This window comes from Balaenoptera ricei, chromosome 1, assembly GCF_028023285.1.
Source record: "Balaenoptera ricei isolate mBalRic1 chromosome 1, mBalRic1.hap2, whole genome shotgun sequence".
Lineage (NCBI taxonomy): Eukaryota > Metazoa > Chordata > Mammalia > Artiodactyla > Balaenopteridae > Balaenoptera > Balaenoptera ricei.
The window spans coordinates 16,891,167-16,910,159 of record NC_082639.1 but is presented as its reverse complement, the minus strand read 5'-3'; the positions used below and the strand labels follow the sequence as shown (position 1 = coordinate 16,910,159).

The 18,993-nt window shown below is 55.9% G+C and overlaps 1 protein-coding gene across 14 annotated transcripts in view; it reads left to right on the top strand.

Annotated features, from left to right (window-relative positions):
• HSPG2 (heparan sulfate proteoglycan 2) overlaps positions 1 to 18,993 on the top strand; it is a 101,941-nt gene that overhangs the window by 59,602 nt on the left and 23,346 nt on the right. For 4 of the 14 annotated variants that reach the window (XM_059915608.1, XM_059915586.1, XM_059915597.1 and 1 more), the window contains 25 exons: positions 364 to 402; positions 1,633 to 1,827; positions 2,712 to 2,795; positions 4,865 to 4,957; positions 5,283 to 5,363; positions 5,588 to 5,818; positions 7,519 to 7,632; positions 8,821 to 8,948; positions 9,087 to 9,173; positions 10,191 to 10,249; positions 10,440 to 10,607; positions 10,761 to 10,871; positions 12,847 to 12,947; positions 13,046 to 13,226; positions 14,107 to 14,232; positions 14,378 to 14,530; positions 14,611 to 14,753; positions 15,079 to 15,214; positions 15,295 to 15,449; positions 15,668 to 15,818; positions 16,554 to 16,723; positions 16,809 to 16,950; positions 17,389 to 17,540; positions 17,718 to 17,853; positions 17,951 to 18,102. In XM_059915608.1, the coding sequence (XP_059771591.1) occupies positions 364 to 402; positions 1,633 to 1,827; positions 2,712 to 2,795; positions 4,865 to 4,957; positions 5,283 to 5,363; positions 5,588 to 5,818; positions 7,519 to 7,632; positions 8,821 to 8,948; positions 9,087 to 9,173; positions 10,191 to 10,249; positions 10,440 to 10,607; positions 10,761 to 10,871; positions 12,847 to 12,947; positions 13,046 to 13,226; positions 14,107 to 14,232; positions 14,378 to 14,530; positions 14,611 to 14,753; positions 15,079 to 15,214; positions 15,295 to 15,449; positions 15,668 to 15,818; positions 16,554 to 16,723; positions 16,809 to 16,950; positions 17,389 to 17,540; positions 17,718 to 17,853; positions 17,951 to 18,102 (3,288 nt within the window). The remainder of the gene's footprint in view (positions 1 to 363; positions 403 to 1,632; positions 1,828 to 2,711; positions 2,796 to 4,864; positions 4,958 to 5,282; positions 5,364 to 5,587; positions 5,819 to 7,518; positions 7,633 to 8,820; positions 8,949 to 9,086; positions 9,174 to 10,190; positions 10,250 to 10,439; positions 10,608 to 10,760; positions 10,872 to 12,846; positions 12,948 to 13,045; positions 13,227 to 14,106; positions 14,233 to 14,377; positions 14,531 to 14,610; positions 14,754 to 15,078; positions 15,215 to 15,294; positions 15,450 to 15,667; positions 15,819 to 16,553; positions 16,724 to 16,808; positions 16,951 to 17,388; positions 17,541 to 17,717; positions 17,854 to 17,950; positions 18,103 to 18,993) is intronic. The other 10 variants (XM_059915625.1, XM_059915659.1, XM_059915631.1 and 7 more) reach the window with 6 other exon arrangements.

Below are 18,993 nucleotides of genomic sequence, written 5' to 3'. Positions count from 1 at the left end.
GGGCAGCCGCCCAAATGGGTTCTGTGAGCGGTCAGAGCCACCTGGGGGCACCCAGGGAAAGTGGGCCTTGGTACAGGCATCCCCTGCTGGCTGAGGCCGGTGTTCAAGCAGATGTGTCCCCACGCCCAGGGCCCCAGGAAGGTCAGGGACACTTAGGAGGGGGTGTTCAAGGTTGCCCTGTCCCTGTTCCTTGGACAGACCCACGTATCCCAGCCTCCTCCCAGGGCTGGCTGCCTTCTGGTCCCTTCTCCCTTCTCCTCCTTTCCTGGCCTCCGTGTCTTCCTCCCTACTGCCCTGCAGCTCCAGACCTTTCACTCTCTCTCTCTCTGACTCCCTCTCCTGGCATTTCCCTGTGCCCCACAGAGGGAGGCATATTTTGCGCGGATGCGCCAGGCTCACCAGGTAGGCTCGCAATCTGAGTGGTGTGAAACTGATGTGACGTGGGCATGGTGTGTTCTTGGATGCCCTCCGCCCCGCGTGGGGAGATGCCCAGTGCCCCGGGCAATATGGGTCCACGTGGACCCAGGTCGTGCCCGATGGCCCACGGTCAGGGCACTGCTGTGCCCAAGCCCTGTGATAGCAGGAGTTAGAACCAGGAGGGGTGTGTGCCTCATCTACAGTGTGGTCGGGTCCTGGTGCCAACTGTCTGTGGCCAGAGTGGTGGCTGAGTTATCCAGGAAACTAACTTGATGCTAAACCATGTGACTATACCTAGCCCACCAGGTTACCCCAGCGCTGTCTCCCAAGCAGCCTCCATTAACCATCTGTGTGTGTAAGGCCCTCCACGGCCTGGAGTTAACCCTGTGTCTCCGCCTGGAGAGGGGAGCATGCGTCTTTCTCCCCAGTCCGCGTGGGCCTTTCTGGCCGCCATATCCCTGGGGAGAGGACACCCCCAGGGCTCCAGCTCTGGGGCTCTGGGAGGGTCTGAGCTGGCCTGTGCCCTCTACCCGTCAGAACCGCACGTCCCTCTCAGAGGAGCAGTTGCGGGCAGCTGTGGCTGCTGGGAGGATCCTGGGGCCCCCACAGGGCAAGGGCCGGACACAGCAGCTGTCACAGGGGACAGCCAAGGCCTGGCTGGGGACAGCCTGTGTCTAGGGCCCCAGGGAAGAAACCAGAGAGCGCAGTCCAAGTAGGAGCTTGGGGCTGAGGCCCTGGCCTTCCTGGGTCATTTTCCCCCAGGCCAGGCCAGGCCCCAACCTGATGCCTGGACCACTCCAGTGTTGCCCTTGGGAAACATTACAGAACTGTGAGTGGCTTGGGCTGGTGCCATGGGCATGCACGGAACGTGAGGCCCAAGGAGCTGTCTCGGCACCACATATGCCCCTGGGGCTGCCTCCAGCCCCTCTAGCCTGAGCTTGGGCAGAACTCTCTGCCCCTCTCTTACCAGGGGCACCCACTATATGAGCTTCTCCCCATAGTCTGGGCCCATTCCAGGTAGCTCCACCAGTCTCACGGGGAGCAAAAGGGCAGCAGGTACAAAGGCCAGAGCGTCAGGCATCGGCACTCGTGAACAGATAGCACAGGCGTGGGCGGCTGGTTGGGCCTGGCACGACCTGGGGGCAGGCAGAGCCTCACGGTGACCTTTCTGTCCTTCTGCTCCTTTCCTCTGCCCTCCCTCTCTCGGTCCCCCAGGTGGATGAGGCCCAGAGGCGGATGGATGCCGAGATCTGGCAGCTCCTTTCCAGCTTTGCTGCCCACCCCCACCCCCCTCCCCAGGGGCTCTCGCCCCATCCCCAGCCGGCAGCTGCTGTGCAAGCAGCTCTGCTCTCCCCCTCCTCCTCCTCCTCCTCCTCCTCTGCTTCTCTGTCTTCCTCAGCAGGCTCTCAGGTATGTGCCAAAGCAGCCACCAAGGGACGCCCCCCCCACCCATCATGTTTTCTAGACTTCAGTTTTTTCTGAACCAATTTCACAAATTCTGCCATTTCTGCACACCACTTGGACAGTTATTTACTCCAGTTTTTTCTTTCAACCAATCATATACCAACTCAATTATGCTAGTTTTACATTTTTAAATACACATTAAAATAGCCACTAAATTTTATTTATTTATTTATTTATTTATTTATGGCTGCATTGGGTCTTTGTTGCTGCACACGGGCTTTCTCTAGTTGCGGTGAGCAGGGGCTACTCTTCATTGCGGTGCACGGGCTTCTCATGGCGGTGGCTTCTCTTGCGGAGCACGGGCTCTAGGCATGTGGGCTTCAGTAGTTGTAGCACGCGGGCTCAGTAGTTGTGGCTCTTGGACCCTAGAGCACAGGCTCAGTAGTTGTGGCGCACGGGCTTTGTTGCTCCGCAGCATGTGGGATCTTCCCCGACCAAGGACTGAACCCGTGTCCCCTGCATTGACAAGTGGATTCTTAACAACTGCGCCACCAGGGTAGTCCCAAAATAGCCACTAAATTTTAAACTGTTCTCTGGTGTGCCCCGTAAATCATCTTGGGATCCACAAGGGGCATAGCACCAGATGTGAGGAGACACCGACCCAAACCACAGCCAGCGAGAGCAGTTGGGGTGTCCGGGTCCAGACAGGGGAGCAAGTTGTCCAAAGAGCTGGGCCAGGACCTGAGCTGTGGGGCTGGGGGTGCAGTTTCTATCCCTCTGCCCTCCCGGGTCTCCCTCTGGGGTCTGTTCTCACCCCCGTCGGGACCATCTCTGCCCTTTTGGCCCCCGACCTGTTCGATCCACTCTCACCACCTGTCCTTCTGTCCTAGTTCTCTCTCTCCTACAAAGGCTTCTCTCTGCTTCCTGAAAGCCTCTATTATTGGCAGCTGCCCAAAGTCTTCCTGGGGAACAAGGTAACAAGGATTTGGGGGGGTGGGGGAATAGGGGTGTCATCAAATCCTAAAATATCAGAGGGCCCTTTGTGAAAACCTTTTATGACACAAATGGGTAGACCAAGGCCCAGAGAGGGGTCCCACATTCAGGTCAAAGTAGGGCTGAGATCGAACCCAGCTCAGCTCTTACCCTTCAGCAAGCCACAGTCCCCTGGCAGAAAGGCTGTCTTAACTGGGAGGTAAGGCACCTCTTCTTCGGTCTCCCTTTACCCTGTATCCAGATCACTGACCTAGTTCTTGGGACTGCATTCATTCATTCAAGAAGCAGTAAGTACTTACTGTGTGCTGTACTGTATATGGGCAGAATAAGACCCTGGCCTCCCAGAGTTCAATGTTAATCTGATTATCATTCCTGTCATGTCGGAATCACCATCATCATCATCATCATTATTAGTAGTAGTATTGCATTTGTACTAGTATTGTTCCAGAAATGATTTAGAGTGCCTCTTAAGAATACACACAATATGCAATAAAATAACATTCAGAGAAGCAGACAAGACACTCTGGTTCAGGGGGAAATGAAGGTAGGAAGCTTGCTGGAGCCAAGGGTGGAGCTGGGCGCAATGAGGAGTTAGCGAGCATTGAGGCTGTGTACTCAGCAGGCCCTGTGCTGAGTGCAGGGTTTTATGTGGCCTGCATTACTTAATCCTCATACTACCTTTCAAGGTAGGTATTATTTTTATTCCCATTTCCATAGGAGGAAAGTTGGGCTCAGAGAAGTTAAGTGACTTGCCCAAGGCTGTCCAGCCAATAGAGCTGGACTTGAACCCCAGTCTTAGACTGCAGGGTCTGCTCCCTTAGCCACCCTGCTGTACACACCTGCAGCTTGGTCCTAGACATGGCGATGAACTTGCTGGCATCCAAAGAAAACGGGAAACCAGCTGTTTCGTGGTTATCTGGTTATGCCCCTAAATTCCTTACCTCACCCTGAGCTTGTGGAGAACATCCTCAGGGCCTGTGTAGCCCAGGGCCTGGCATGTCATCAGTAGGTGTTTAATAAATGCTCACCAACTGAATGAACACAAATGAGCAAATGGGCTAGGCCTGACACAGTGTGGTATTGACCTGAACAACTGCCCTAGCAGCAGAGGAGAGAAAGGAAAGTCCTGTGGGGCAGAGCTGGGGCCTTGGCTGCCCAAGTGGAAGCCCCCAACAGCAAATATAAGGCTCTTCCAGTTGTGAGCAATAGGAAACCCGAGTCCAGCTGGCTTGCCCACAACGAAGAATCTATTGGCTCATGAAAGTACAAAGACCAAAGATAGCCGGTATCAGGCATGGCTCGATCCAGGAGTTCATTAGGACTTTATCTCAGCTGGCATCATTCTCCAGCTTCCCGTCTGACTAGTAAAGGGGGTTTTTCTGTTCCAGTAGAAAGGGCAGAAGTACCAGGTTCACATGTTCATCCCTGCTGGAGCAGAGAGGGGGAGTGGTGGAATGTGCAGATTGGCTAGACCTGGCTCATGTCTCCGCTTTAGAGGAGGAGGGGCCGGGCCCCTCAAACCACACAGTCTGCCTGTAGAACATAGTTTCCTTTAAAGGAAACCAGGACTACAGTTTGCAAAACAACAGGGGAAATGGACTCTGAGCAAACAAACAAAAACCACCTGCCCAGGAGGCAAGAGTTCTGAGGGGCAACTTTCAGCATCCCCTTGCCCCCGCCATGGCTGAGAACTTTTGAACCTTCTGCAACCTACCTGTGGTGGTCACAGTCATTACCTTTGTCTGCTTTATGGGAAATTCCTTTAATGGAAGGGAGTTGGAGCTTGTTTGCTGGGATCGTGAGACAATGGGAAATGGGGAACCCCATAAAACAGAACAGAGGCTTCTCAGGGTCACTGCCACCAGGTCTGAGACTGTGAAGGAACTGATAGATGTCCTGTCACTTAGGCAACCGCCGGCCTCCGGTTGGGTGGGGAGGACAGCACAGGTGCAGAAAGGCCTCCAGAGGCTCCGCCCCCTCACCTGTCTGGTCGCACACACCCCAGAGGAGGGCAGAGTCAGGTTGTGACTGCAGGGCTTGCCTCTTGCAGGTGGCAGCCTATGGCGGAAAGCTGCGATACACCCTCTCCTACACAGCGGGGTCCCAGGGCAGCCCGCTGTCTGACCCTGATGTCCAGATCACGGTGAGCACATGGGTTCCACACCGAGTGGGCAAAAGGGGAAGGTGGAGGCTGGGGGTACCCTCAGTGTTCCTTTCCTTTCAGTCCAGCACTCAGCTGGCCTGGCACCCACCCACTAGTTAGGCCCATGCCCCCGCCCCACCATCTGTTTGGACACTATGTAGGCAGAGGCCCAGCTGCTGGAAGACGGGGTAGTGGGCATGTACCTGACTCCTTTGGGTACATGAGCTTGGGAGATTGGAGAGGTAGGAGACTGGGATTGGGAGAGGAGCCCACTGTCCCCGAGAGCCCCTCAGTTCCCCTCCCAAGCCCACTCGTGTCTCCCCAGGGCAACAACATCATGCTGGTGGCCTCCCAGCCAGCGCTGCAGGGCCCGGAGAGGAAGAGCTACGAGATCATTTTCCGAGAGGTGAGAGGCACTCGGCCACACCATGTCTGACCCTCTGCACCCTCCACCCTGCTTTGGAGCCTGGCTTTGACACCAGCTACACTGCCTCTCACTCCCCCCATCCTCAGCTAACAGTCCTTGGCCAGTGCCTGGAAGGCAGGGGTTGGGGCTGGGGGCACTGCAGGAACAGCACACAAAGCCCAACGCCCCTCACCCTCATCTGCTGTCTTCCCCCACCAACCCAGGAATTCTGGCGCCGGCCTGATGGGCAGCCAGCCACCCGTGAGCACCTCCTGATGGCACTGGCTGACCTGGACGAGCTCCTGGTCCGGGCCACGTTCTCCTCGATGCCGCTAGCAGCCAGCATCAGCGCGGTCAGCCTGGAGGTCGCCCAGCCCGGGCCCTCAGAGGGACCCCGGGCCCTTGAGGTGGAGGAATGCCGCTGCCCCCCGGGCTATGTCGGCTTGTCCTGCCAGGTGAGTGTGACCGGCCCAGATGCCTCTGCTCTAACACAGCTGGATCAGCAAGCGGTCAACTGGGATTTCCATGGCCACCTGTGATTACTGTCATAACTTTAATATACTCAGCAACATCTCGTTTATTCTTCCCAGCAGCACTGAGAGATGAGTAATTGTCCCCTTTTAACAGATTTTTTTAAAAATGAGGCACTGAAGGGTGCACAGCTTACCCAAGGGCACATAGCTACACTCTGCAGAGGTTAAGACCCAGCTCATGTTCCCAGGATGCCCGCCAGAGACAGAGAGACAGAGACACAAATTAGCCCAAAGCAGAGCATGGAAATGCCTCAGAGTGGTGAACAGCGTGGATTGGAGTAGCATTCTAGGCAGGGAGGGCAGAATAAGCAGAAGTTCCGAAGGAGGAATGTGTGGGGACATAGCCTGCGATGCAGAAGGGTCACCCCTGGAAAGCTGAGTGGGTGGTGCTTCTTCGGGCCTGGAGCAAGGCTCCCTCCAGCAGGGACTGCCAAGCTGTTGAGGGAGTGCTGGGGTCGGAACTGAACCCCAGGATAATTCCTCTGCCCCCAGTGAATGAGATGGATGGGGCGGGGGAGAGACAGTGAGTCCTATCGGGAGGGAAGAGCAGTAGGGGGTGGAAGAGAGGGCAGGCAGTTGGAGGAACTCCAAGAACATTTGCAGGGTTCAGCTGGAGACTGTGAACACGAGGGCAGGGCCTGAGCTGACTGAATCCCTAGGCACGAAGCAGGCTGAATTCCTAGGCACGAAGCAGGCAACCAGTTAACATTTGATGAATGAATGTGGAACTGGGGAAGGGGGATCGCAGGAGGGAAGGGGGCAGGGCTGCAATGCCAAGTGGGTGGCAGGGAGGTCAAGTATGGAAACAGCTAGCCCCCCACCCAACCAAGGAAGTCCCAGTGGGAAGTCCACATCTCTGCAGCTTTACATCTGTGCACCTTTGCTGTGTCCACAAGAACTTTCAAATCCAAATAGATGAACTTCACGTCCCTTGAGGTTATAAAATTTAACACATTTTGAAGGAGAACCCCTGGGGAAAGCAGAATCCTTGGTGCACGTTTTCCACAGTGAAGCAAAACAGATTTATAAACATCCCTTTGAAATGGTCGGGGAGTGAGGGCCTGGAGAGATTTCAAAGAAGGGGCAGCGAATAGAAATTCATTATTTTCGGAACCCGTGATTACTCACTTAGGATGTGTAAAAACATCCTTGGTTATATGGGTGCTGCCTCTTTCACTTTACTGAGCAAATGTAAACATAATCATAAAGGTCTTCGAGGACTCATTCCAAATCCAGGTCTCCTGAACTCCCTTTTTCCATCTCAGGGTTACGTTTTTCAATAAAGACCCTGACAGAAGAATTTTCAGGGATGAAGTCCTGGGGCTGGAGAAGGGTTCTCCATTAAGAATGAACTATTGTTTCAGTATATCCAGAGTGACTGGAGATGCCAGGCAGGATGGGGGCGACACTGTCCCAGCTCTGGAGCGTTGGGAAAGTGAAGATGGGGGAGGAGAGCTTCCAAGAGAGGAGGCTGGGGTGGAGAGCTGGGCCTGGAAGTTCCCTGCCAAGAGCCAGTGGGAGTCTAGATGGTGGAGGGGGGATGGAGGAGAGGGGTTCTAGGTCTGCTGTCTCTGGGTGGGACCACAATGGAGACAGAGACCAACTCTCCTCTCTACCCCCAGGACTGTGCCCCAGGCTACACACGCACTGGGAGTGGACTCTACCTTGGCCACTGTGAGCTGTGCGAATGCAATGGCCACTCAGACCTGTGCCACCCGGAGACCGGGGCCTGCTCGGTAAGATGCAAGCAGGGCCAGGGCAGGGGTCAGCTTGGCTGGGCCTGGGTGGGGTGTCAGGGCTGGCTGTGGGATAGGGAGGGGTTTGGTTTGGATAGACCCAGATCCAGGGGCAAGGTCGTGGGGCACATCCTATGGGGAAAAGCGCCTGGCCCAGCAGGTCTGGGCATCGAGGGGTTGCAGGCATGGTGGGGTGGCCAGAACTATGGAGTAACATCCTTCCTTATAAAGAAAATTTTGGGGGAATTCCCTGGCAGTCCAGTGGTTAGGACTCCACGCTTCCACTGCAGCGGGCACGGGTTCAGTCCCTGGTCGGGGAACTAAAATCCCTCAAGCCGCATGGCATGGCCAAAAAAAAAGAAGAGAAAACTTTGGTTCCTGCTATTTCTTATCACCAAAGTGACACATGTTTTCTGTAGAAGAATCAGACTATAGAGATAACTTAAAAAGAAAGTAAAAATTCCCTGAAATCCTACCATCTGGAGGTAATTACTGTCAATGTTAGACTGTGGAGCTCTTTTGCTCTTTTTCTAGGCAAATATTTATGCAGATTAATATACCTTTCGTTTTACAAATAACCATAACATCACTGTGTTTTATGATCAACTTTTTTCACTTACAAGTTCATGACATCTTTGAATATTTCAGTAGTTTTTTATATCTGAACTTTTCGGAGTGGTGTATGTATAGCTGTCCAGGGTATGTGGTCAAGGACCAGGGGTTGACAGAGCCACAAGCTAAATATAGAATGAGGAATATGCTACGTTAATAAAAGAAACATGGATCTCTTTGGAGGACAACATAAAACCCACACACGTTTTTACGATGAAGCGTTTATTCCCAAAACTCCGCCCCCACATACTCACGTGGGGACTTTCCTCTGATATTACAGGTATTTCGGTAGAAAAATGTAATAAATGGAATCAGTATCATCCTTTTTGATTGCTATTTGGATGGGTGCTCTTTTTAATTTTCTCAGTTCTTTTTTCATGGTTTGTTTCCAGCATTTTGCTTTTATAAACACCACTGAGATGAACATCCTGTAGTGAAATCATTGTGCCCCTCTATGACTATCTCTTTAAGATAAGCTCACAAACATGGAATTTTGAGGTCAAGAGATTACAAAATTGTACAGTTTTTGGTAAATTTTGCCAAATAGCAAGTAGCTGACATCCTTGTGCCTCGCAGCAATGCCAGCACAGCGCCGCCGGGGAGTTCTGCGAGCTGTGTGCACCTGGCTACTATGGAGACGCCACTGCTGGAACACCTGAGGACTGCCAGCCCTGTGCCTGCCCACTGACCAACCCAGAGAACATGTGGGTGCCCTTGCTCAAGGCTCAAGGAAGAACTCCCACTGGGGAGTGGAGGGCATTGAACTGACTTTTGGGGGAGAAGTGGAGGGAACAGGGTGGGGAGTGAGCATCCCATGGCCTGACCTTTGCCTCTTATCCCAGGTTCTCCCGCACCTGTGAAAGCCTGGGAGCTGGTGGATACCGCTGCACAGCCTGCGAACCTGGCTACACTGGCCAGTACTGTGAGCAGTAAGTTTGCAAATAGGAGGGATAAAGGGAGGGGGCATATGGTAGACTCCTAGGTGAGAGTCCTGGATGATGTTGCTCAGAAAGGTCCCTACCAGGATCATGTCCCTCCCCTGCTCAAAACCCTTCCAAGATTTCCCATTGCCCTTGGGACCAGCCCAAGCTCCTTACGTAGCTTTATCACTCTTCAGTCTCATCCCACTTCTGACACCCAACTCTGTACTCTAGCTGGGCTTCATTTCTTGACTTCTTCATGTTCATTTCTTTGCATGTGCTATTTCCTCTTCATGGAACATTCTTCACCCTCAAACCGCCTGTTCCTGGCTAACTCCTGTTTAGCCTTCAAGGCTCAGCTTTATTCCCTCATTCAGCACATTTTTATTGAGCATCTACTGTGTGCCATGCAGTGTGCCAAGGTGTTGGAAATAAAGTAATGAGCAAAACAGATTCAGTCCCAGCCCTTATAGAGTTTCCCAACTATAGTGGGAGACAAGATGGCGAGTAATCATACAAATACATAGTTAAAACAGTGATAAGTTCGCTGCAGAGTACAGTCTGCTCCAAGGGAATATAGCAACTCAGCAGTCCCATCCTCTGGGAAGCCTCCTGATTCTCAGGGCTAGATTAGTGCCCCCCCACCATGCCCTCACAACCCCCATAGATGTCCATCACTCTCATTTACATAGTTTCCATGTTAGTTTCCCAACAAGTCAGTTCCATAAGAGCAAGGACTTTATCATGTTTACTGTTATGTTTCAATAACCTTGCATCGTAGTTGCTTAATAAAGATTTGTTGAATGAATGTTTCCCTCAATCCAACCTACTGACATTTCCTCACACTCCCCTTTCTCAGCTCCCAGAGGCCCTGTGGTGGGGCTTTTTTGGTCTCTGAAGTCCTTCCAGAGCTCAGAGCTTCTTCACCCCATACTGGGCAGAGAGCTGAGCTTCTGGCTCCCCAAGTCCACTATGAGGCACTGGGTCCCCTGGGGTCTGACAGCTGGTCCTTGTTCCTCCTTACAGGTGTGCCCCAGGATACATGGGTAACCCCAATGTGCGAGGGGGCCAGTGCCTGCCACGGGGTAAGTGGGACCATGGTCTTGGGTCGAGGTGATGGGCAAGGCAGGGGACCCATGGAATTTGAGAGATACTAGGTCTGGGGAACAGGGTGAAGGGTGGGGCACGCGAGTCTTTGGGAGGGCAGAGATATCTGAGACAATGGTACATGCTGGGGGCCTCCTGCCTGAATGGCCTCTCCTGTCCCTCCCCCAGCAGACCAAACCCCGCTGGTGGTCCAGGTCCAACCAACTCGGAGCATAGTACCCCAAGGTGGTCCCCACTCCCTGCGGTGCCAGGTCAGTGGGAGCCCACCCCACTACTTTTACTGGTCTCGTGAAGATGGGCGGCCCTTGCCCAGCAGCACCCAGCAGCGACATCAAGGTACACATGGCCCCAGGCCCCTTGGCCATTCCAATGGAAAGGGAGGCACAGGTCTGTCCCTGCCCTACTGAGATCCTGTAGGGACCCACACGCAGGACTGGGTGGGGAAAAGGGTGCATCTGTACTGATGAGCTCCCATCTCCTTGCCACCAGGCTCCGAGCTCCACTTCCCCAGCGTCCAGCCTTCAGATGCTGGAGTCTACATTTGTACCTGTCGTAATCTCCATCATGCCAACACCAGCCGGGCAGAGCTGCTGGTCACTGGTGAGTTTCTACTCCTCTGTCCACAAGACTGCCTGTCCTGGGATGGGCTGCAAACTGCAGACCATCTACCAGAGGGGATGGTGGACGAGGACACTGGCCAGGAAGATGGAAAGGGGTGATGGGTCAAGGCTGATATTAGAGGCAGAACTGGCAGGACTTGAGTCTGTTCACTGAGGGAGAGAGAAAAGCCTAGGAGTCTGGATTCCAGCAGCTGGGCAGAGTGCCGTTTACTGAGATGAGAGAGGATCCAATGGGAGGGCATCTTCATTTGGGCTCCGCCAAAAGCAGAGGCTGAGGCAAGGATTTGTGTGTACATAGTTTATTTGGGAAATGAAATGAAACAGGGAAGAGAAGGCATCCAATAAACGGTGTGTCATTGAGCACATTACCACCTAGAGCAGTTGTTACTGAATGCAGCCGAGGCAGCCCCGGGAAACTCCAGAGTAAAACATGCTCCTTGGAGCCCCCCTGCCCTCTGCCCTAGGGCCAAGAGAGCTGGGGTATGGGCACACCAGCTCGTATCAGTCACTGACTGGGGCCTGCTCCAGTAGCATCGATTCCCCTGCATTCTGTCCCACCTCATGGGCAGACACAATGGTCACCAGTGGCCTGAGAAAACCCTCATGCAAAGAAATGCAGCGGCTGCAGAAGTCAGGCAGGTTGGTTCTGGAGTGACAAGGGGACATGGGTGGGGCACCAGCAACACCTGCCACCAACAGGTCCGAGGGAACCACAAGTTTGGTTTTGGACTTGTTAAAGTTTGAGAAGCTTGGGGAAACATTGAAGTAGGTACATCAGGTGGGCATTTGGATATGTGAATCTGGAACTCAGTAAAGAGGCCCCTGCCAGAGAAATGAATTTGGGAGCTGTTGGCATAGGGATGGGGCAGGATGAAATTACCCAGGAGAGTGTAGCTCGAGGACAGGGCCCAGAACAGAGCCCCAAGGAGCTCCAACTGGAACAAATGGAGGAGGGAGGACAGCAAGAGAGTGAGCAGGGGCAGCCAGTAGACAGGAGGAGGCCGGGGGAGGTGGTGAGTTGGAAGTCAAGAGGGGAAACGACTTCCCAGAGAGAGTGGCCGGCCTCACCGGATGCCCCGGGAAAGTCAGCTACAGACAGAGAAATAACCCTTGGAAGTCATGCTTTGACAAGAGCCGTTTGCAGTGGAGAGAAGGGGTAGAGACTGGATGGGAGTGAGGCAAAGAAGGGATGGGAAGGCAGCCAGTGTAGACAACTCTTTCAAGACTCTTGGCTCTGAACGGAGACCAAGAAATGGGGCAGTAGCTGAGGGGTGTATAGGGTCAAGGGGGCATTTTCAGAGATGGAAAATCCTAGAACACATTTGTCTATGGAGCAGAATGATCCCATGGGGAAGGAAAGGAGAGGGCACAGCAGGGGGAGGGGGTCCTTGGGAGGGACTCCAGCACTCAGGAAGGGGAGTTGAGGTGGGGTGGGAGGTGGGGAGAAGTCTCATCCTTCAGGGACCAGGAAGGAGGGAGGTGGGTAGATTTGGGAACGTGGAAAATTCCTGACTAATTGTTTCAGTTCTCTCAAGAAGCGTGAGTTGAAGCCATGGAAGTGGAAGGGGGTTTCAGGAGGGTGGAGAAGCTGGGAGCAGGTGTGAAATGGTTGTTTGGGAGAATAGAAACTCAAACCAGACAGAGAAGCCCAGTTGGAGTGAAGTGTGAAGTGTTAAGAGCTCATTTGTGGTCTGTGATCATGAATTGGAGCCAAGGGGATCATGGTGTGATGTTCTCTGATCACAGCCTGCTGGGTGCTCAGTGCCAGCAGGAAGAAAGTAGATGATGGGTTTCGGCCAGGATGAGGGAGGGCGGTGCCAGGGAGTGGAATGGAATCTAAGCTAGAGTGGGAAGGAAGTGACATCTGGATGGGGTGATGAAGAGGGAGAGAAAGTGGCCACAGCACAGCGGCCTGGCCAGCAGCCAGCTCACTGGGGGAACTCACGTCCCGGCAGAGGCTCCCAGCAAGCCCATCACGGTGACGGTGGAAGAGCAGCGGAGCCAGAGCGTGCGTCCCGGAACCGACGTCACCTTCATCTGCACAGCCAAGAGCAAGGTGGGCGGGGCAGGGAGTGGGCATCGGTGAGGATCTGTCTTCTGGGGTCTCCAAGCCCCACCCGGACCCCCACCCCATCTCCCTTGTCCTGCCTGCAGTCTCCGGCTTACACCCTGGTGTGGACTCGCCTGCATAATGGGAAACTGCCAGCCCGAGCCATGGATTTCAACGGTATCCTGACCATTCGCAGTGTACAGCCGAGTGACGCGGGCACCTACGTGTGCACTGGCTCCAACATGTTCGCCATGGACCAGGGCACAGCCACGCTGCACGTGCAAGGTACACCGTTCATGTCCATGCCTGACCCACCCAGTCCTGGCCTTCCTCCACACCCACCAGGACCAGTGACTATTCCTTCATTCAGCTGACAGTTTCTGAACTACAGTATGGCAGGTCCTGGCCTAGACTCTGAAGAAACAGGGGTGGGAGGGGACAAACAGGAGCTCTGCCCTCCTGCCCTCCATGTTCTGTAGGGAACAAGTGGACAAACAACATAATTACACGGGTGACCAGTGCTGGGACAGGAGTAAACAGAGTGATAGGAAAGTGAGAAATGAGGTGGGAGAAGGGTGAGCTATTCTCCGTGGGGTGGTTGGGGAGGGCCTCTCTGAGGAGGTGACATCTCAGCTGAGACCTGAAGGAAAGAGAAGGTGTTCGGCCACATAACAGCTGGTGGACGAAGCAGCATGTGCAAAGGCCCTGAGGCAGGAGCATGTTGATGTGTTTGAGGGACGCAAGGCCAGCGTGGCTGGAGCCATGGAGGGGAGGGTGGGTGAGGGACTTGAAGATGTGGGCAGAGGTGAGTACACGCAGTGGGTCACAGCAGAGAATTCAGATTTTGTTCTAAAAGCCACGGACAGGTCTTAAGTGGAGAAGTAACAAGACCCCACTGACATTTTTTTTTTTTTTTTGGCCACGCCATGTGGCATGCGGGGTCTTAGTTCCCCGACCAGGGATCGAACCCGTGCCCTCAGCAGTGAAAGAGCAGAGTCTTAACCCCTGGACCACCAGGGAATTCCCCCCATTGACATTTTAAAGGCTCCCTCTGGCTGTTCTATGGCCACAAGGGGATAGAGTGGAAGCAAAGAGAGCGGCAAGGAGGCTGTTGCCGTGGGTCCCTCCCCACCATGACCACGTACGCTTCCTCCTCCCTCGTCAGCCTCGGCCACCCCGTCTGCCCCCGTGGTCTCCATCCACCCGCCGCAGCTCACAGTGCAGCCTGGGCAGCTGGCTGAGTTCCGCTGCAGTGCCACAGGGAACCCCACGCCCACCCTCGAGTGGACAGGTGAGGCCGTGGCGGGAATGACAGTCTGGGCCTGGCTCTCCTGCATGTGGGGGCCAGCGGCAGGACTCTAGGCTGTGGACTTCAACCCCTGGGGGGCCTGGCAATGCCAATCCCAGTGGGTGCTGACCCCACCTCTCCATGTCAGGGGGCCCCGGTGGCCAGCTCCCTCAGAAGGCCCAAATCCATGGTGGCATCCTGCGCCTGCCAGCCGTCGAGCCCTCAGATCAAGCCCAGTACCTGTGTCGCGCCCACAGCAGCGCCGGGCAGCACGTGGCCAGGGCCGTGCTCCACGTGCACGGTGAGAGGATGGGGCTGAGGGTGGGCGGTTGGGAGCTCATGGCGGCCCAGAGAGGGGTTCTCACAGGGTTCTGTCTGCAGGGGGCAGCGGGCCTAGGGTCCAGGTGAGTCCAGAGAGGACCCAGGTACATGAAGGCCGCAGCGTCAGGCTGTACTGCAGGGCTGCGGGTGTGCCCAGCGCCACCATCACCTGGAGGAAGGAGGGGGGCAGCCTCCCCCCACAGGTGAGGATATCCATTCGGGCCAGGCCCACGGGCTCAGCCAAGTCCCAGCACTTGCCACCTGCCCCTCCAATCTCCTCTTCTGGTTCCCTTCACTTCCAAGATGGTGCCCTGCTCAGACCTCCCGCTCCGTGCGTCCCGGCGGGTGGCAGCCGTCAGCCTCCTGCTCTGCTGCCTGGCTCCGCCCTCCTTGGCGCCCAACTGGGGCCCTAATATTGGCTCGGAGCTTGCCTCTACTCTTTATGCCCCCTCCTCCTGCCCTCCCTGGCTAGCCCTTGCCAGGCTGCCTCGGGCCCTCGGGCGGCTGACCCTTCTCGCTGTGTGGCAGGCCCGGGCTGAGCGCACAGACATCGCCACGCTGCTCATCCCAGCCATCACCACCGCCGACGCCGGCTTCTACCTCTGCGTGGCCACCAGCCCCGCGGGCACCGCACAGGCCCGGATCCAAGTGGTCGTCCTTCCAGGTGCGGGGCCTTGGGGCTGGAGGAGTGGGAGGGCAAGCCAGGGTCCCCCCGAGGCCTACTCACTCCCCCTCTGCTCCCAGCCTTAGGTGCCAGCACCCCGCCAGTGAGGATTGAGTCCTCATCACCTTCCGTGACTGAAGGGCAGACACTGGACCTCAACTGCATGGTGACAGGGCTGGCCCACGCCCAGATCACGTGGTACAAGCGAGGGGGCAGCCTGCCTCCCCACACCCAGGTACGAGGGCCCCTGAGCCCGTGGCAGGGGACCTGGGGGTGGTCCTCCACACAGCCTGGCACTCCGCACTCTGCACGAGCAGGGCCCGCCCTTATTTCCCTCCCTCTTCAGCTTCCCATGTGGGGCGGCTCCGAGCAGAGGCAGGCACTGAGGTGCAGTGGGAGCGCTGACCGCGGCCTCTCCCCATCCTCACATGCCTCTGTCCTTACCCGGCCCAGGTGCATGGCTCCCGGCTGCGGCTGCCCCACGTCTCCCCAGCTGATTCTGGAGAATACGTGTGCCGCGTGGAGAATGAGTCAGGCCCCAAGGAGGCCTCCATCATCGTCTCTGTGCTCCACGGCAGCCATTCGGGCCCTAGCTACACCCCAGGTGAGGGGCCAGTGGGACTGGGTGGGGGCCGAGCCCTCCGACCTCCCCTCTGTTCCCGAGGATGGTGCCTGTGGTCTCTTCGATGCCATCAGGACAAGAAGAGGCGCTCCAGGCAGGCTTCAACCCTCCACTCCCTTGAAGGAGAGATGAGGGGACTGAGGGTGGGGACAGGTTGACCTGACTTACCTGGGACCCCATGGGGAGGGTGCTGTTTTCAGAATTCATCAAAAAGCAGCAGAGTCAGGGTTGAACACTGAGTTGGGAGTCAGGCTGACCTGGGTTCAAATCCTGGCCCTACCCTTTATCAGCCTTGAACTGGTTATTTTACCTCTGGGGACTCAGTTTTCTCACGTGTGAAATGGGGACAGTAGCACTACCGCGTAGTGTGAGTACACGGCGTGCACTCTAAAGAAGGGAGTTGTGGCATTATTGTCTGCATCCTTTGGCCCCGCCTGGGCGCTAAAAGACTCTGGTTCCCTGCAAGCCAGAGCAGCTCGTCACAGATCAAGGAGTCACGTGTAGGCAAATGGGCCTTGAACTCCAAGTTGAAGGTCAGAGAGGGAAAGAGGGGTCCGGCTGGCCCTGCCGAGGCAGAAAAGCATGGTCCCAGCCCTAGAAGGCCTCCCATCTGCCCTCCCAAGCTAGGGCCTGGTCAGATCCCAGGACCCTCTGCTCCAGGGCTGCAGGGCTGGGGCTCAGGAGCCCAGGCCTCTGACCAGCTCCTTTGCGCCCCAGCTCCTGGTGGAGCCCCAGCTCCAGGCAGTAGCCAGCCCATCCGCATCGAGTCGTCCTCCTCTCACGTGGCCGAAGGGCAGACGCTGGATCTGAACTGTGTGGTGCCTGGGCAGGCCCACGCCCAGGTCACATGGTACAAACGTGGAGGCAGCCTCCCCGCCCGGCACCAGGTACAGCAGCCCCCCAGGGCCAGCCCGCTGGAGGGGTTGGATGGAGCTGCTCGGCCCCCTCCTGACCCTCCCTGTTTGCACTCAGACCCACGGCTCGCTGCTGCGGCTGAACCAGGTGTCCCCAGCAGACTCAGGCGAGTACGTGTGCCGCGTAGTCCTCGGCTCTGGGCCCCTCGAGACCTCCGTCCTAGTCACCATCGAGGCCACCGGCACTGGCTCCATCCCCGGTGAGTGACTGCCAGTGACAGGGCAAGAGGGTGGGGGCTGAGAGCCTTCCCAGGTGCTGAGGCCCTAGTGACTCCCGTTGCTGACGTGGGGAAGGGGGTGGCAGGAAGCCACACTGGGGCAGGAAGCCCACCTTGGGGCTGGCCACAGGGCCAGCCCAGGAGGACTCCACTTCTCTGAGTAATCTGCCGTCTTCCCATCACTGTTCTCTCTGGCCACATCACTCATGTTTTTGCTCCTGCCTCAGTTATCCACATCTCTCCCACTTCCTCACTCCCTCTGCAAGGCTTGGCTCCTGCCCCAGCCCTCCCCTCAGGGTTGCTCAGCCGAGGACCTCAAGCCCAGGCCACTAAACCCACAAGGCTGAGCTGGCTCCAGGGTGAACAGTTCTTGCCTTCTCTTCTGGGGAGCGTCTGCTACCCTCGCCCCTTTCCCCGCAGCCCCAGGACCCGTCCCGCCTGTCAGGATCGAATCCTCATCCCCCACGGTGGCCGAGGGGCAGACCCTGGATCTGAGCTGTGTGGTACCCGGGCAGGCCCATGCCCCGGTCACGTGGTACAAACGTGGAGGCAGCCTCCCCGCCCGGCACCAGGTACACAGCGGCAGAAAGGCAGGAGGGGGCCAGCCAGGCCAAGCTGTGGACAGTGGGTCGGCGGGGGCAGCCTCTGAGCTGAGGGGCTGTCAGTTCCCAGCTCAGAGGAACAGGGTAGGGGGTACCTGCTGAGCTCTGAGAAGCGCCCCCCTCACACCCCTGCCCGTGGCTGTCCAGGTCCGCGGCTCCCGCCTGTACATCTTCCAGGCGTCACCAGCTGACGCAGGCGAGTATGTTTGCCGGGCCAGCAGTGGTGTGGAGGCCTCCATCACAGTCACGGTAACCAGGACCCAGGGAGCCAACTTCGCCTACCGTGAGTGGGACCTCCAGGCTGCGCTTGGACAGAGAAAGGGGAAAGGCGGGGGAAGCTGCAGAGAACTGGACTGACCAGTGACCGTCTTCTCCCCCAGCTCCTGGTGGCACCCAGCCCATCCGCATTGAACCCTCCTCCTCTCATGTGGCCGAAGGGCAGACCCTGGATCTGAACTGCATGGTGCCCAGGCAGGCCCACGCCCAGGTCACATGGCACAAGCGCGGGGGCAGCCTTCCCGCCCGGCACCAGGTACAGGACCGGAGGATGGACAGGCCAAGAAGGGAACAAGAGGGAGGCCACTGGGGAGTGGAGGTCAAGGGTAGGGTGGGTTGGAGGCTCCTCTGAGACGGGGAGGCCTAGGACCCCACTGCACAAGTGTGTGGGGCAATGGTTAGAACCCAGCCTCTAGGACCAGCCAGCCTAGGTGTGACTGCTGCTTCCACCACTTCCTCGCTTGTGACCTTCAGCAAATTACTTAGTCTCCCTGTACCTTATTTTCAGCATCTGTAAAATGGTAATAATAGTACCTACCTTACAGAATTATCTTAAGGATGAAATGAATTAATTTGTATGCAAAGTGCTCAGAGCTCTGGCTCATAGAAAGTGCTGTGAGCTGTTACTACTGTCATATCATTAGCTATTTTTTAAAAATATTTATGTATTTATTTATTCATTTGGCTGCGCTGGGTCTTAGTTGCGGTGTGCAGGATCTTTAGTTGCGGCATGCGGGATCTTAGTTGTGGCATGCAGGATCTAGTTCCCTGACCAGGGATCAAACCCGGGCTCCCTGCATTGGGAGCACAGAGTCTTAATCACTAGACCACCAGGGAAGTACCATCGTTAGCTGTTATTATTGATATATTTTATAGAATTTAGGATGCCAGTGATTGCAAGATGCACCATTATTTTATGTACCTCTAATGAGAAAAAAAAAACAGACTGTCATTTGTAATTGTAATTCACTGTGAGATGCATCTTGATTTCAGAGACTTAAAAAAGTATGTCTAGGGAATTCCCTGGCAGTCCAGTGGTTAGGACTCCTTGCTTTCACTGCCAAGGGCCCGGGTTCGGTCCCTGGTCGGGTAGCTGGGATCCCGCAGGCCACACAGTGTGGCCAAAATAATAATAATAATAAATAAA